This window comes from Zootermopsis nevadensis, unplaced genomic scaffold (assembly GCF_977971745.1).
Source record: "Zootermopsis nevadensis isolate Lab colony 2312 unplaced genomic scaffold, Znev_1.0 Znev_ptg000003l, whole genome shotgun sequence".
Taxonomy (NCBI): domain Eukaryota; kingdom Metazoa; phylum Arthropoda; class Insecta; order Blattodea; family Termopsidae; genus Zootermopsis; species Zootermopsis nevadensis.
Window position 1 is genome coordinate 2,001,685 of NW_028259135.1, and position 17,185 is coordinate 2,018,869.

The 17,185-nt window shown below is 37.3% G+C and overlaps 1 protein-coding gene across 18 annotated transcripts in view; it reads right to left on the reverse strand.

Annotated features, from left to right (window-relative positions):
* Positions 1–974: 974 nt before the first annotated feature.
* Ufd4 (ubiquitin fusion-degradation 4-like) overlaps positions 975–17,185 on the reverse strand; it is an 86,434-nt gene continuing 70,223 nt past the window's right edge. For 15 of the 18 annotated variants that reach the window (XM_022073814.2, XM_087358241.1, XM_022073821.2 and 12 more), the window contains 10 exons: positions 15,373–15,531; positions 13,550–13,795; positions 12,547–12,677; positions 11,305–11,552; positions 10,024–10,231; positions 8,388–8,592; positions 6,376–6,761; positions 5,553–5,687; positions 4,580–5,107; positions 975–2,610 (listed from right to left, as the gene is read on the reverse strand). In XM_022073814.2, coding sequence (XP_021929506.1) covers positions 2,328–2,610; positions 4,580–5,107; positions 5,553–5,687; positions 6,376–6,761; positions 8,388–8,592; positions 10,024–10,231; positions 11,305–11,552; positions 12,547–12,677; positions 13,550–13,795; positions 15,373–15,531 — 2,529 coding nt within the window. In that variant the 3' untranslated portion in view covers positions 975–2,327. The remainder of the gene's footprint in view (positions 2,611–4,579; positions 5,108–5,552; positions 5,688–6,375; positions 6,762–8,387; positions 8,593–10,023; positions 10,232–11,304; positions 11,553–12,546; positions 12,678–13,549; positions 13,796–15,372; positions 15,532–17,185) is intronic. The other 3 variants (XM_087358245.1, XM_087358236.1, XM_022073815.2) reach the window with 1 other exon arrangement.

A 17,185-nucleotide genomic window follows, 5' to 3' on the forward strand; every position in this document is an offset into this window, starting at 1 on the left:
TCCACAGTCTACACCTGGAATTTTCAAATGCCTAAAATAGTTGAGATGATCATTTTATTATTATTATTATTATTAAGTGTTCTGTCTTACGACAGGTCCATTGCTCTGCCCAAAAAGAGCTCTCCAGTTGTCCCTATTCTCGGCTTCTCGCTTTAATTCCTGGAACGTCATCTTCTTTCCTTGTTTAAGGTCGTCGGTTAGCTGTATCAATCTTCTTCCCAGTCCTCGCTTTCCTTCAACCTGGCCTTCGGTGATATCACTCATTAATCCATTCCTTCTCATAATATGTCCCAGCCAGTTAGCTTTCCTTCGTGTAATGGCTATTTCGGCTGATGCTGATCATTATGAATATGATATTTATGATATAGAATTTAGTGCCAAATAATCACTGTTCAAGAGTCATGTTGCACAGCACTAAATGGTTGATTGAGAAATGCATTAACAGAAGCAGACAAAAATGATTCATGGCAGAGGTATCTTATCATTATTTCCTGCAGAAACAGATCAGGACAGCTCATCACCCATGAGGCTGAATAAATTAGTCTACTCGTTTATGGTGAGGGGTCCTACTACCCAATCCCCCAGATGGAGGGCTATCCCATGTCAGCTATGTGCAAAATATTCTCCATATCAGATTACCCAGTTACATGTAAACAACACTATTCTTCCACATTTGTTTATCCAAAAATAATTTCCTACTATTATGTCCTATAACATTAGTGCTCTCATTTCTAAATTTAAATCTGATTCTGAACTAAGGTATAATAACAAACACATTAAGTTTGGCATGACAAAACCACTCAGCAAAATGTGACCTGTCACAGTGTGTGCACCTCAACTTATGCTGCTCAGCAGCACATCTGGTAACAACACAGAATTTGTCACCAGGTTACTGGATATTATTACCCACGTGACTGCAGTGTCTAGTGATTCATATTAATATTTAGCAGAATGTAGGTTAATAATTCAGAGAATAGGTTATTTATATTTTATTGATCCTGAAGTGAGCGTCAGAACATAAATCACAAAACATATCTTCATGATTAACCTGAAGCCTTTCTACAGGTTGCTTAACCTTTCATATTTCTTCATTCAGCGGTTCAAGAAATACCAAACATTCGTTCATAGAAGGCAACATACATTCTCTAAACACACTCACATTCACATATACCCCACCCTGAATTAGGCAAAGTAGTCTTCTTCTTCCTTCTCATAAGCACTGAACAGTAATACATATTTACAATCAGGTTATCCAGGGGGAAAAAGTTCTTTCTCACAATAATCCCATTTGCTTGCACATCCATTCCTGCCATGCTTTTTTTTTCCTGCTGTTGTGCAATAAGGCACAAGTAAAGAAATTAAGCAGCCTTATTTTCATCATTCATTAAACCAAGACTCCTTTACTTTGCCCACGCAAGTTGCACAAATTAAAATTGTCTCTACCTACAACATATATAGTTAAAGCATTTCTATAAACTAGAAGCTGTTCCACATTGTGACACTAACCTGAAATCAAGCAACAGCTCAAAAGTGTTGAGCCAAGAACATGCCATTTAAGAATCTGCTGGATCTGTAATCCTGTTATCAGCTACAAGTCAACCCAACATTTGAAAAGACACATTTAATCGTGCCAGTAACACTACATCTATTTTTAATTATGCCCTTTGTGCTATTTTCTTAATTATATTTGATTTTATTGAAATTAAAAAAATTGTAATTTTTATTTTTTTGGATGATTCTTCAAGACCATCCAACACTAGAACAAAGGTACCAGTTACAACACAGAGTTACATACAGTAGTACATTTCTATTGCATTGTTCCTTGGGCCTAAGTAAAAGAAAAAAGTGTGTGAATATATTGTGATACATAAATTAAGACTGATATATTCCCCTGTGCTGTGGTATGAGGGCACACGAACTCTAAAACACTTGCCTGAAACATAATGAAACAACAATTTCCATAGACAATGGAGAGAGGTTGTTTCCTATGCCAACAATTTTTTTTAATACATATGTGCAACTTCATTTTGCTCTGAAAAATGGAGAAACGCTGAAGGAGTTATGTTTCGTTATAAGCAAAGGACCAAAGTTAAACCTATTTTGATAGGGAGACGGTTGACCATTACGTACAGATTTATATTTGGGTTCAATCGATATCGTTGGGTGCTTGATTCATATACAAATTCTATACTTCAGGAAGTAAACAGCTGAAACTTAATTCCCCTGTTCTGTCATGCTGACCAACAAGCAAATTATTTAATGTCAGTCATAGACAGAACCCTCCTTGTTATAACGTAGCACCTTATTTGCCAAAAAACCAGCAGATCTTAGTTAAGATGGAAGCCTTTTTCTCGTGTGGCTGCCAACAACCGTTCACGTAACAAGTCCTCTGTGGGGTAATCTGGCAGTTTCAGGTAGTGGACACATGTGTTCACTGAGGGGTAACTTCCTTCTCCTGCATCCACTTTGCGCACTACAGTCAATCGAGGATACAGGTTTGCAAGTCCGCCTGGTGGCAGTGATGAACAACCAGTTGTGAATTGCAGAAATGCTTTTCGTTCCTCGGCAGACATTTTGACCAAGACGCTCACAAAACGCTGGAAACCAGGACTGAAAAACAAAGTGAAAGGAACTATTATGAACAATCTGCAAAAAATATTTTCACATGAGATAGATACCACTACTGTAATATATATTATGAATCATACAAATATTACCATCAGTATTACAACATGAACAGAAATTATATCCAAAATTTTTCAAACTTTTATAAGGTTATCATCAGGAGTCAGATCCGCACAATCGTTAAAATGCAAGTACCTTACATATTTAATCCAATTATTTAAAAAATACCATGACAAAAATTCAAAAGAAATGAAATGGCATTCATTATTCTAATAACACACTTAATGATGTTTCCACATTCAACATCCAGTAACGTTCAGCAATTGCATAAAAATTATGAATAACATGTTAAATCTTGGATGTACATACAGGATGCAGCAATGAAACTTGATGGGTTTTGAAATAAAAATAAGTAAACATTTTTTTACCTTATGTTCTTTAACAAAATGAAGCACATTATAAAGCATTCTATGTGCAATGGTTACTTTCCTAAAACTGTATCATGAAGTCTAGCATTTCTCTATACATTTTGTGACAGAGGAACATCACCAGTATTAAAACCGATTATGACCAGAACTCTTGGAATGTGGACAGCAGCCTTGTGATCACCGAGTAGCTCATTTGGTAACAATTTAGTAGCAATGGACTGATGGTCTCCATAACATTGTTCTTACATGGTCAACATGTTTTTTTGGAAACAATTAGTCAGGGTTAAAATTCAATGTATATTTCATTGTCATCAATCATAACAGCAACGTTTCTACTCATAACACAATAAGTAATCGATGATCGTATAAAACGTCAGTCAGGATTGTCACTCTCTAGGTTGACATTCAAACCCAAGCATCACAGATATAAACCTGGAGGGCTAACCACTCAACAGTCATGTATGGAAAATAGTGGACAAGGCCCTGTTACATAACTACAGTGAAACCTCTATCCATCGTTCCCGGAACTATCGTTTTCCCGGATGCATCGTCCGTTTTGTCTGGTCCCGGATACATCCCATATAAAATAATGTTACATTTTCCCGCTTCTATCGTTCCTTGAACTATCGTTTTATCGCATCGATCGTTCAAAAATCTTAGTCCCGGCCCACAATTTTCCCGCAATGATCGTTTCTGAGAATTTAAAATGCTGGGTTTTGAGATAAATTAATACCGAAAGACACATAATGTTTTTGGAATACACAGTAGCGGTAACCTGTTATGTCGCCCAACCAGCACATTCTTTTGGAATGAGGGTCAGCGGTGCAGGGGTGATAGTTGGAGTGAATGGCGGTGCCCATTGTCAGAAATTTTACGATTTTAATTTGGGTGCACTCATATTTCGTTCCAGCGATGCCAGATGGCATGTGCAGTGTGAATTTCTTCAGAAATGCTTTTATTATAAGTACAAAGGAAAGGCGAGCGAAACTTTTTCATTCTTCTGGTTCATATCGTGTCTTCTACAGCTACGTTTCGTTGAGTTCGGCAGTAATAGTACTTCCATTTTTCCTGTTATAGTCCGCAAAGGTTGAGGGAGCGGTGAGGAAGAGGGAGAAACGACGAATGCGAGCCCGAACTTTGCCGAGTTTTGCCGAAGCACACGCTGCATTGGCAAAAGTGAAGTCGTTCTTTTATGCGCATAATATTAGTGAACGTGACGAAGAAAACATTTTGAACGTGGAAAGGGCTCTGTTTGGCCTAAAACGTAAAGTTTCAACAAACCAGTTGTCCATTAAAGACTTTTTTGGTAAAAAGAAGTAACTTTGAAAGAGAAACATTGTTTTTTTTTAAATTTTTAATGCTTTCCCGCATCTATCGTTTTCCCGCATTCATCGTTTTTATTTCCCACCCCCGCCGAAAACGATGCATCGAGGTTTCACTGTAATATAAAAATGAAAATTTTGAAACAGGACTGAATTTCTGTCATTTTCCAAGTGTAAAATACTTCGAAGTACGTCTACACTTACCTGTCTCGAGTGTAGCCCAATTTGGGTTCTGTATAGTTGAGTAAGTCATCACGTGACCACTGTGGGTTTTGGTCTCCACACAACATAACACGAACTTCCTCAGGGCTAAATGCTCTTAGCTTGTCCATCGGAAACACTCGACCAAATCCCGCACAGAAACTTTCCAACTGACGTGCAATTCCTTTCTCGAGACAAAATGCTGTGGTGAGGTCACCATATTCCTCCACATTGTCTAGGGTCACCTCCGTGTCAGCACCTCCAAGGGCAAGGTCAGCCGCTGTGTAACCAAACACTCGTGATGATGGCAAGTATGTGAACGTGATGGCCAAGTCTTCAAGTCTCATGACTGGACCAGATGATGGGACTAGAGCCAGATTCTGGATTTGGTGAGCACGTGCTTCACAAGATAACGTGTTGTCTTGAGCAATGCGAGCCTTGCGGGCTACCAGCTCCTGAAGTTGGTGCAGGAAACGTCCACGCACTGGGTCAACCTCTGAAAGATCTTCACTTCCAAGGATACCACTGAACCTGAATGACAATAAAGTAATAGTTAGGAGTCTTTGATCAGATTAAAAGGAGGAAAACCATTATACACAAATTTTTTTGTTAAATTTCGACAAGATACGTTTTCTAACCATCTTATCATATACTCTACATAACTGATGAGCTCTGGTGACCATGTAACAACATGGGATAACCATTACATCAGTGCTCAGGAAAATTCTGCACAGCCTGTTGTTCCGAAATAGAAAGGCAGAAATACCTGACCGCTGATAATAACTATTAAGTTAGAAAATTCATCAAATTATACATTTATTGAATGCTACATTACAGTATAATAATCCTTCCATCTTAACTCTTAGCTACAGTTACTCAATTTTTAATGAGAAAACTGTTTTAATGCACATGCACTTAGAATCTGTTACCCACATGAAAGTAGACGACAAAGCTTTGTATGTATATTCTAACTTACCAAGGTTTAGAGTCTTCTGGGTTCAGCTTTGGTGGATCTAATTCCAACTCCTTTTCGCTTTCCTCAGAGATGTAAGATGACATCATGACATCTTCTTCTACATTTGTGCGACGTGAACCAGGCAGGAGTCCAATTCTGAAACAGAAATTAAGTGTCAATCACTGTGCAAATATTTTTTTTTTTTTTATTTGTAGTGTTCTGTCTGCCGACAGGTCCATATGAACAGGATCCTTCCATCCTTTTCTCAGATTGGGACCTGTTCATATACGTTCTTGGCAGATGATCCAGAAGTGGTTTGCCATTGCCTTCTTCTGTGTGTGAATGGAGTAATTGTTGGGATGCCACGGAGGAAAACTCCGTGTTGCCTAGACCACGGCCTTGCCCAACACAAGTTATAAATTCGGGCACCGCCAGGAATCGAACCCGAGACCCCAGGATTACAAGGCCAGCCTTCTAACCACTAGACCACCGTGGCACGTGCAAATATAAGGCAATGTTAATTTTTATATGAGTTACCTCTGGCAATCCATATACACATTTAAATACTTTCTTGCTTCTAAGTGACTGACTTTTGCTTGCAATGGATACACAGTCAGCCACATACTGATATGACATGTTTTACTGTTGTTCCTATGGTATTCTAACGTCATAAATAGCTTACACTGTCCATTTTCTGAAGTAGAATGGACATATAAAACAATTATAATAAATTAAATAGTTATTAATATTTTCATGTGTAATTTCTGCACATTCATCTAGTCTTTGAAAGCCAAAATGCACAATACAAAATATTGTTTTATAAGAATTCTACAAGGAATGTTACCTTTCATTGATGTTGTTCTGGATTTCTCCATGGCACATGAGCTTCAGGAATGGCTGTGAGAGAGGAAGATCCACTAGTCTATTGTCTTGCAACACCTTCGCTAGGAACACACCAAGGAACCAGAAATACTTCACGGCTTTATCACAGGCAGGAGAGTCTTGCGGCAGAGGCGCAGGAAAAAGGCCTGATGGCCGTCGAACGTAATAGCCAGGCGGCTTCATGCCCTCGCCTAAGTCCAGTGGCACATCTGAGCTCTCTGTTTCTGTCTGCTCGTCATCATCACATAGCCACATGCCGAGGTCTCGTCGCTGTAATTCTGCAGCTACCAACGCATAAAATTCTAGTGTTGGGCCAAGTCCTGTACCTTCCTCTCCTTGGAATTCAACCTGGAATTACAAAATTGGAAGGAAATCTTGGTTAAGGATATTTACTGAGGGTGATTACCTTCATGTACTAATCTCTGGAATAAGACAAAACAATTTAACAATACATAACACAAAGAGACTATGCACTACTGGGAAGCAAAGAAAGGCACCCAAAGAGCTTAATAATCAGCAACAGTGTTTAAAATCCAACTTTCTTGAGAGTGTGAGGTTACATTTCACATGCATACAAAAGAACAGATGAATGCTCATTTAAATTTCTAACAATAGTAAGAGATGAATGAAAACTGCTTCCATTCAAAATGTGAACTGATGCCTGGAGACATGAGAGTATTAAAGTTCTTGGGAGTTCAGAAAGTTTAAAGAAACACAGGCACATATCTTAAAAAATTCAGAAATTAATTTACTTCATGTCTGGTATATAGAAGGGTCCAGGTATCCAGATGATGATTTGACTAATAGACCAAAATTTTAAATTTTCTATGGCAATCTTGTTCTAATGATTTGGTATTTTTCTATTAACACAACTAAATTGACTCTGAATTTCTTTCACTAATTACAAGCAAAATAAATATGAACAGTTCCATTACCAAAGATTGAAAGGGATAGCACCAGGTATAAAATCCGAGAGTTAACAGTGAGTAGAAAGACAATGAATTTTTTAGACAATAACTCTCTTGTATGTCACATATCACATGATCTAAGGAATGCCCCAGTGGCCTCGTGAGCGTGGAAGACTGTCATGCCATGACAAGAAGATTGAGAGCTGATATTAAAGACTGTGTCTATGAATTTTATGTTTTACTATGTTTGTTGAAAACTTATAATTTCTAGTGTTGGAATAAAACATGCTACAGAATGTAACTAAGATTAAATTTATAATTAAATGAGACCTACGATCTTCAAAGCAGTAAAAATGAGTGTGGTCTTCGGGGTTATGATCGCAAGTAGTCATATAGGTGAAGATTTCCGTCTTCTGGGTTGTTGCGCTGTGTAGTCTGGTCGATGTTAACCAACGTTTCAGAGGTCATACTGCCTCCGTCATCAGGGCCTGATGACGGAGGCAGTATGACCTCTGAAACGTTGGTTAACATCGACCAGACTACACAGCGCAACAACCCAGAAGACAGAAATCTTCATACTCATCGCCCTGATGACGGAGGCAGTATGACCTCTGAAACGTTGGTTAACATCGACCAGACTACACAGTGCAACAACCCAGAAGACGGAAATCTTCATACTCACCTCTGTGAGAACCTCAAGTCTTACACAGTCATATAGGTGGTTACCAACATTTCAGAGAACCTAACATCTGCCACCTGAAAATGGAGAGCTATGTTTGCCCCCCCCCCCCCCCCCCCCCAACCAAATCAACTGCAGGACTATAGGTTGCTCCCCCCACCCTCAAATCCTGAAACATGTAAACAGTTTCAATGTATAAAGAAGCTCTTTTGTCAACACTTAACATTTTATAGGACTAAAAATGGGGCCAAGTATATAGTGACAGCATCCATGACAAACTTAAATCATGGCATAAATCATTCACCCAAGTTTAAAAATTTGAAATTAGTGTGCATGGATTATGTGATGTCCTGGTTTCCAGCATGTGATTTATCAACAATAGCGCACCTCCAAAATGCTCTTCCTGTCCGCATGTATCTTCATGACTTGCGTGGCCCAGTCCAGCAGCTGCTCTCCACGAGGAACCTTCACCCGCTCGTGCTTCAGACGCCCAACTCTGAATTCATGAGGATCCTCTCTTCGAGGTGAAAGACCAGGTGCTCGTTGCCTTTCCAAGGTTACATCACGTTGGGTTTGTAGCCATACTATTGACCTGTTGCAAATAATTACTTTAGACAGGGTCGTACTTAAAAGTCAGTCTATACCAACACAAAGTAGAATAAAGCAAATAAATGAGACTAGCTCTAGGGATGCTCTATCAGTGACAACACATGCTGTAACTTCAATAACTTTGTAGTTGTACATTCACTTCACTTCTGAAACTATTCCATGAATGTTCATTTTGGTTATGTACACTAAAAGTTGTCTGAAAATATGTCTTAGTTCATATATCCACAATATAACCTCTATTTTACATAATGTTTACACAATGAAAGATTGCACTGTGCCACAAACCATATGAACACCATCTTTTCTCATATTGTCATGGAAACCTCAAATCCAAAGTATAATTTATCTAAGAAATGACTCAACTGATACACAACTAAGCACAGATTCCGTCAAGATTTACATTTCCTATTTACAATACTTCGTTAATATGGTGTATATTTAATGCCATACAAAGACAAATTATTCAAGTATATACACAAAATTATATATATTTATTTTGTACAGTCTATACACAAACATTTGAAGTTTATTGGTGTTGTAAAAATTATATAATATTAAAGCATTTTGTTGTGTAAAATATTATATTAGCGCTCTTAATCGTAAATACAATTTTACATTATATTTTTTTAGCGCTTTTATTAAAACGACATGTTTTGACGGGTAATACCGTCGTCTTCAGGTTTTTATCAATTTAAAATAACCCTCAAACAACATACATACACCAGACACAGACTCCACCAGCCGTCAGACGCACGTTACTCTACACAACATCTCTTGGTATGTTCCTCGTTTACTATTCTTAATACATATTTATACGATTATTTATTTATTTCCTATGTCAATTCATACTCATTCCAAGAAAATAATTAAACATTAATTCCACAGACAAATATAACGTCTGACTACAATAAGCAACTTACCATGAAAATGGAAAGCTACAAACAGAACTACGGATCATTATAATACATTGCATCAAATATCTAATAGTTTTTAAAATATTTTAAATTGATAAAAACCTGAAGACGACGGTATTACCCGTCGAAACACGTCGTTTTAATAAAAGCGCTAAAAAATATAATGTAAAATCGTATTTACGATTAAGAGCGCTAATATAATATTTTACACAACAAAATGTTTTAATATTATATAATTTTTACAACACCAATAAACTTCAAACGTTTGTGTATAGACTGTACAAAATAAATATATATAATCAAACACAAACATGACGCATATAAGATACAAATACACAATTATGTTTGTAATAGCATTTGCAAAAATATGTATCCGAAATAAATGAGCATCAAGCCTACAGTAGATTTAGACAATATGTGTATTCCAGTTGCAGCATGCATTTTCAGTCTTACTTCTGCAATATCCATAGTTTAAGAGTGTAAAAGGCATATACATTTACCTTGAGGCACCAAATGCTGTACAATTGAAGTAAAGCTGTCGGGTCTCAAAGGGGAAAAGGAATGGACAAGAATGATTCAGCTCCTCACACCAGCTTGGCAGAGCGCCGGACGACAACACAAGAGGATCCTGTATCTGCTGAAGCAGTTTGTTTGTGATTTTCTTGCTTGTGAACTCTTCTGGTGACAAATCTCCATCATTCTCCATATCTGCCAACAGAAACTCCATATAATGACAAAGAATTTTGGATATTTAATCATGGTTTTTCAAATTCAACCTATAAAGTAGCAGCAAATTTGAAAGGGAAAGAACCATGGGTAGCAAATAGGTATAAATTTGGAAGGAGACTGTTATTGCTTATTTTTAGGTACTATCTCAATATTTTCCTGGGCAGACTGAGGAAAATAAAGAAAAACTACAGCAAGGGTTACTAGTACCACAGCTAGAATGTTACTGAAGTTCTGAGCAACTATGATTATACCAATCTCTTTTCTAACTAAACCTGTCAGCATGTTATCATGTTCATACCGACGTGACTAGATGCTTGGATAGAAGAATGTGGTAATGAAGTGAATTGATTCTAGAAAAAGCTCTATCCTTTAGCAGATGTTGTCACCTTCAAAGCATTTCATTTCTCCTTTTATGCACGGATTCTAACGTCTCTGCCATGCCTATATACCTATAAGAAACATTGACCAACAATTCTTTCAGTACAGTGAAACCTCGATGCATCGTTTTCGGCGGGGGTGGGAAATAAAAACGATGAATGCGGGAAAACGATAGTTCCGGGAACGATGGATAGAGGTTTCACTGTACTGCATAAAACTGTTCTGATTGTAATTAAGTGATTCAAAATGAGTAAAATCTCTTAACTGTTTACATTACTTCAACCTTCTCAGGTTCACATATTTTCCAGAGCAATTTATTTTTAAACACTTGTAATTTGGGGGCTTATATCAAAGTACAAAACTGTTCCTGAAACAGGCTAAGATGTGACACTGAAGGGGTCAATGGAGTATCCTGCCAAAGCGGCAGAAGGTAAAAACAAACAGCTTAAGGCTTTGGCCCGGGATGTTCTTTTGTTAAATCTTATGTGGTACCGCCTGATTCGACTTCTAATGGTTAAGTGAAGTGTTTTCTTCGCGGTACGGTCTGGATTCGTAAATATTATGAAGACGAGCTTCGGCTTCAAAGGGTTAAACTCACGAGTATCTCTGTGGTAATACACAGTTTGCTTTCTCTATTTTAAATTTCAGACATTTAGAATGGATGTGTATCTCACCATCTGTTGCATTCTGTGCATCGTCTTGGAATGTGCTGATAACGAAGAGGTGTCTCAGTAGCTGTAACACATCTTCCACAGTGCACGACATAGACGGAGTTCCAGGGATAGGAGTGGAAGGAGAAGTTGTACTTGAAAGAGTGCCCACATCTCTTGAGCCTCGTGAATACAGAGTTATCACAGGTGTACTCTCCCCACCCACCTCATGGCCAGAGCCTTCACTCTCCTTCACCTCACGATATACAATCCTGAAACAATGTATCCAGAATAAAATTATACTAAAATTGTGCGACAGATTTCAATGTGTTATAGTTATTGACCACAATTCATGAATATTACTCACATCCATTTATGTTATTCATACTTTGGAACAGATCTAATCCATGAGATCTTTTAAGCATTTAACATTAAAACATTCTTAAAAGCTAATTTTGGTATTGAGGGGCTAGTGTAACGCAAGCCCAAATTTAGATTTTTCACTAAAAGTGACAATCCAAATAGTAGAATAAGCACAAAATAAATTTCACCAATAATTTTTTGCATAGGCCCCCAAAAGCAGCATACACAGGATTTAATTACTGTGAGGAATGTTTTGAATAACTGCTTTAACACTAATTACATATCATTACACGTACACCACTTACAAATCAACAACGCTTCTGACATCGTTTCACATCTTCATACCAACTGGAACTAAAGTGTGTTAAAATAATACAGCAGGTATCTGAGCCCATAAATTAATTCTAAACAATTTCATGACACAAACTGGCAGTAAAATCCAGTGTTCTTCTTCGACCTTTAAAAATGAAAAATTTTGAAGTCAGTGAAGAGAATCAAAACTGTTTACAAATTTTTATAATTAATAAACTAAATGGTTACAACAAAATCCACCTTTTAGATACAATGGATTTCAATATCAAAATGAGGAAATTTAACACTGAGTTAATGAAGAAAAAACTGCACTGTTAAAATAACATTAAGCTAAAAATTCTGAATATATGAAAATATGAAATAAGGCCTCCATTTTAAATAAACAAACAAATCAATATGCCAACCAGTTCCATGGTATAAGGTCTTCCTTGAGGAGTCAAACAGCTATCCACATGATCATGAAATTCCTAGTTATGGAACACAGAGGTCATGTGTTATATTTCAGAAAACAGTAATAAATTTGCTAGACCTATGAACCAGCTGTCACTCTCTGCAGACTCAGCATTTTAAAGAACTGTATGGTTAACTAACGTGTAAGTTGGTTCCCAAATACGGCGTAGTTTTTCTTGCCGGCTGCCAAGGTCTGCCAACTGTACCAATTGCTGCACTGCACGAAATATTGTCCAGTTTGGTTCAGTCAGTTCCACTTCAACATCCTGCACCTATGAAAATTATGATCAAATTTTATATTTTCCATAGTTCAAACAACATCTTACATGCAAAGATTACAAATTGTACAACGGTTCAAAATTATAAAAATCCAGAGCATAGGAATATTCTCAACTGGAAAAGCAAGAAATACATGAAACCAAGATGGAAATATAGTCACTGATACTGCATATGTAAGGGTTGTCAGCACGAGTGTTTATGTTCTGAAGAAAGTTTACTGTGGTTGTATAAAAGAAAAAAAAACCATTTATTATGGATGCTATCCCTTTTAAGTAATAGTCTGTTGTGGAATTGCCAGAAATATAGATAGTGCTTAAACTGGTGTGTGTGTGTGTGTATACAAGGTGGAGAAATTCATTAAACCAAACTAAATCTTAACCTGACTGGCTGACTAACCAACCAAATAACTACAGGGAGCAAAGACCCTCCTATACAAACACCTGTCTTTTATGGACCTGAAGGTTTATTACTGTGTTTACACAAACCTGCAACCATTCCTTGTCTGCAGCCACAACAATCCAATCCATTCCCCTCATTTCCTTATATCCATTTTAATATATCCCTCCCATCCATGCCTAGGTTTTCTAAGTTCTCTCTTCCATTCAGGCTTTCCAACATAAATTTTCTATGGACTTCTATCTCCTCACGTGTGCTACCTGCCCAGTGCAGCCCACAATCCTCGATTTGATCTCGATATATGGTGAATCCCATCCTAACAGAATTTTCTCCAGCCTCCTGTCGCTCATTCCATCTTGGTCCAGATACTCTCGTCAACCTGTTCATCCCTTACATTGATGAGAAGTGATTGACTTCTGCAGAATGTAGATACCCAAGTGTGTAAATGTGTGAAGCCACTGTAACTTACACCTGGAAGGTTTGGTCCACGTAACACAAGCTGCAGGTTCGGCTGAGGCATGAGATCAACTTCCTGATTATTGCCTCCATCATCTGCTCCTGGAGGGGGCACCTCAAGATCAGTAGTTTGGTTTACATTTGTGCGGCCCGGACGCGGATCAAATGCTGGAATCAGTGCTGAGAACTGTCGCTTGAGAACATATTCATCATCCCAGCTGCGGCGTTTTCCATTTCGAACCTCATAGCCTTCCTCCTCCTGCCAAACATTATCATAAAACCATGGCATTTGTTACAGTAGCAATACTGATAAATATTGTAAATGTAAGCGTAAAAGCCCAAACTAATACTGTGCCATTATCAGATTGCAATTCAAATCAAAGCCACCATTTTAGGACCAGTCTTTAATGAGACATTAATGGCAACCACAAGTTTACAATCTAATAAAGAATTGTTAACAGAACTGTTACTCAGTTACTTTGTTTTTAACTTGCTTGTACCTTCTACTGCAGTATTACATTTTGCTGGCAGAGAGGTGGCCGTGTCTTTACGCAAGGTACCTGCGAGTCCAGAGAACTATTTGAAGCCTCAATGATAGCATGACTGATGACATGCCCTGAACAGAATTCAAACCCACATTCCCAAATTGCAAATATGTCAAATACAGCAGATTAATCAAATCTATGCTAATGTTTTACGCAAATCTTTTAACCAACCATCTAATCAAACTGGTAGTATAAGGGCTAATATCTGTCACAATTTGCAGTTAATGCAAACAAAGCTGAGCCTGTGAAAAAAAAACAAAATTATTACTCTGATGAAAATCATGTATCCCAGAATCATACTGAACCAAGACAGGGTTAAGTGACAGGCACGTGCTAAATCACGGAGATGGAACAGTATCACAACACATTCAGATGCAAGAAACATTTGTATGTACTCCTGTAACTTCCTCGGTCTAATTAATGAGGAAATGAAAGATTATTTTTCTTTGTCACATATTTAGAGTGTTTACAAAGTGCTCTTTCCCCTGCTTCAATCGTCCACCCAAACTGATAGATGAATAACATTTTTATGGCTACTCCACACACCTGTATTACTTATTTAACTTTATATTTCTTATGCTGTAGTCTCCCTTCCACTTCTCCCCCTTCACCTACACTACAGACCGACTGCCTACCTTTGCAAGAAAAATAACTTACAGTGCACAACTGTGTAAGCATAACTTAGAACAATTTCTATGGAATGTTATGCTGCTGGCAATATGAAGCAGCTTAGTGAAAGTCAGAATATCAGTAAATATTTTAAAGATTCCATAATTGCTAGACTTCAATCTTACATGACCCCCTCCATATTACAAACAGGGAAACAGCATAATGGCCCATCCTTGTCTCAATGTAAAATATCTGTTAAAAACTGGCATAACTACATAATGAAACATGGGATATAAAGATCTGCAACAAACCTGGTTATAAACTCATCAGAACCTGGCAGGCTGGTTATTTTGCTTCCTTGGAATGTTTTTACAGGCATAGATTTGAACACATCTTGAAATGATAATTCAGTAAGATTCTGTTACAATCAGTCCTAAGGACAATAACTGCTACCACATTCCATTATATCAACAAATTCTGTGTGGCAGCATCCTTCTTTGACGTGTATTTTTTTATGGACAATTCCTGTTTCTAACCTATCTTTGGCTTGCTGTGTACCCATACAAAATCCAACAATAAAAATAATGCAAGATATGTACAACATGTCAGGACCCTCTCTTTCAGTCCTGCTCTTCCAAAGCATCACAATTACATTTAATATAGATATTATATGGGTGTGTACCATAAATGATAGTAAATTTCTGCTAACCATGACCTCTTCATAATCATCATCATCTTCATTCTCATCATCATCATTTTCATCGTCGTCAGGCTCTGGCATCTCGTCGTCATCTTCCAGTTCAGCCAACAATGTTGGAGCTCGGCAGCTCTCCAAGAAATCCTGTCGGAATACAACCAGTCACTGAGGGCGAAGTGACGCAGAAAAAAGGAGCAAAAACTCAGAAGTATTCACTGTTCACACATATTTCATTCATTAATGTATAAATTATTTTCTCAATTTATAAAAACCTTAAAATGGATCTTAGAGAAACAGTGTGAAGGTTCAGCCTGGATTCAGCTGATTTAGAATAGAGTTCAATGGCAGGCTTCTGTGAATATGGTAACCTTCAGGTTCCATCCACGCTGAAAATTCCTTGACCAGCTGAGTAACTATCAACATTTAAAGATAAACCCTGCATCTTGGAATTGGTTAGAAGTTCTGTGCAATAATGCGTAATAGGTCACACAATAAAAATCATAAGGTATTTAAATTACCTCATCACAAAGTTTCTATGCACTAATACATCTAATATGGAGGAAACTTTTACTACTGCAGTAAAGAAACTGTCATACCAGAACAACGCTTAATTAGTTTATATGTTTCAGCAAGATGTCAACTATAAAATATAGACGCATACATTTCATGCATTGTCATGTTACTTAACATTCCGCAGAACACGATGCTAATGTTTAACATAAATGGGGGGCAATGTTTGTGAAACATAATGTACCAATATTTTTCAAGTATCTAACTGGAAAAACTCAATTACATGTTGACTGTACAGATTACAGATATATTTTCCTCTGTTTACCCAAAGGAATGACATTTAATAAACTGACACAATAGCTTCTAAAATAACCATATCACTTACACATAATTCAAACCTCAATACGAGATGGCGCGGATAATCTGTAATCTCATGGCACTCAACTGAATTTTAATTCCACATGAGGATAAATACCACACAATGAGCTTTAACGGAAGTTCAGTTTTCTTGAATATACACTATAAAAAGTTCTAGAGCTGTAATTAAATGATAATACAACACACATGCAGACCCGTAAGTGCACGCATGCTTGCATTCACACACATGTATAAACATTTTTAGACATCATTGTTACCATAAGCCTGCTTTTTAATACACAAAATTATTTCATTTGTGATCATCTGAATACTAAATATGAGAGAGATCCTGAATTACTAATACTAACATTTCCACTTGTATGAGGTAACTGGCAAGAGAAGTAACTTTTTTTGTGTTCTTTACAAAATGTGAACAGACAGGCGACATCGAGTCTAACCAACCGTGGCTCATCTATAAAAATTACAATCAAATCTTGTTAAACTTTGTTGTTTGAAAGTCTACGCTAAAGTTGCCAAGCGAATTAAAAACTAACTTCTACGGCTGCACCAGTGCCCTGAGGATGAGAACAGCACAGTTCTTGAAACATTGGCATTTTATTCACCAACTCTACCAACGTGGCTGACATACCGAAAGTCACCATAAATTAAAAACTCTAGTTCATATCGGTCAAATATAATTCCACTATAAACCCTACTTTATACAAACCTCAAATCACATTTTAGTGATTCCCTCAAAAACTTCTGAAAGTATAAAAACTGGTAAAAAGAAAAGCAATGCCTGACTTCAGACATTATCATTCCAAGAATACATTTCTATCTGTAATACACAACAGAGTTGCACCCGATCTGTAATTAATGACCATCATGCCAACAGAGCCACGCTACCCACCACACCATTTCAAATATCTGT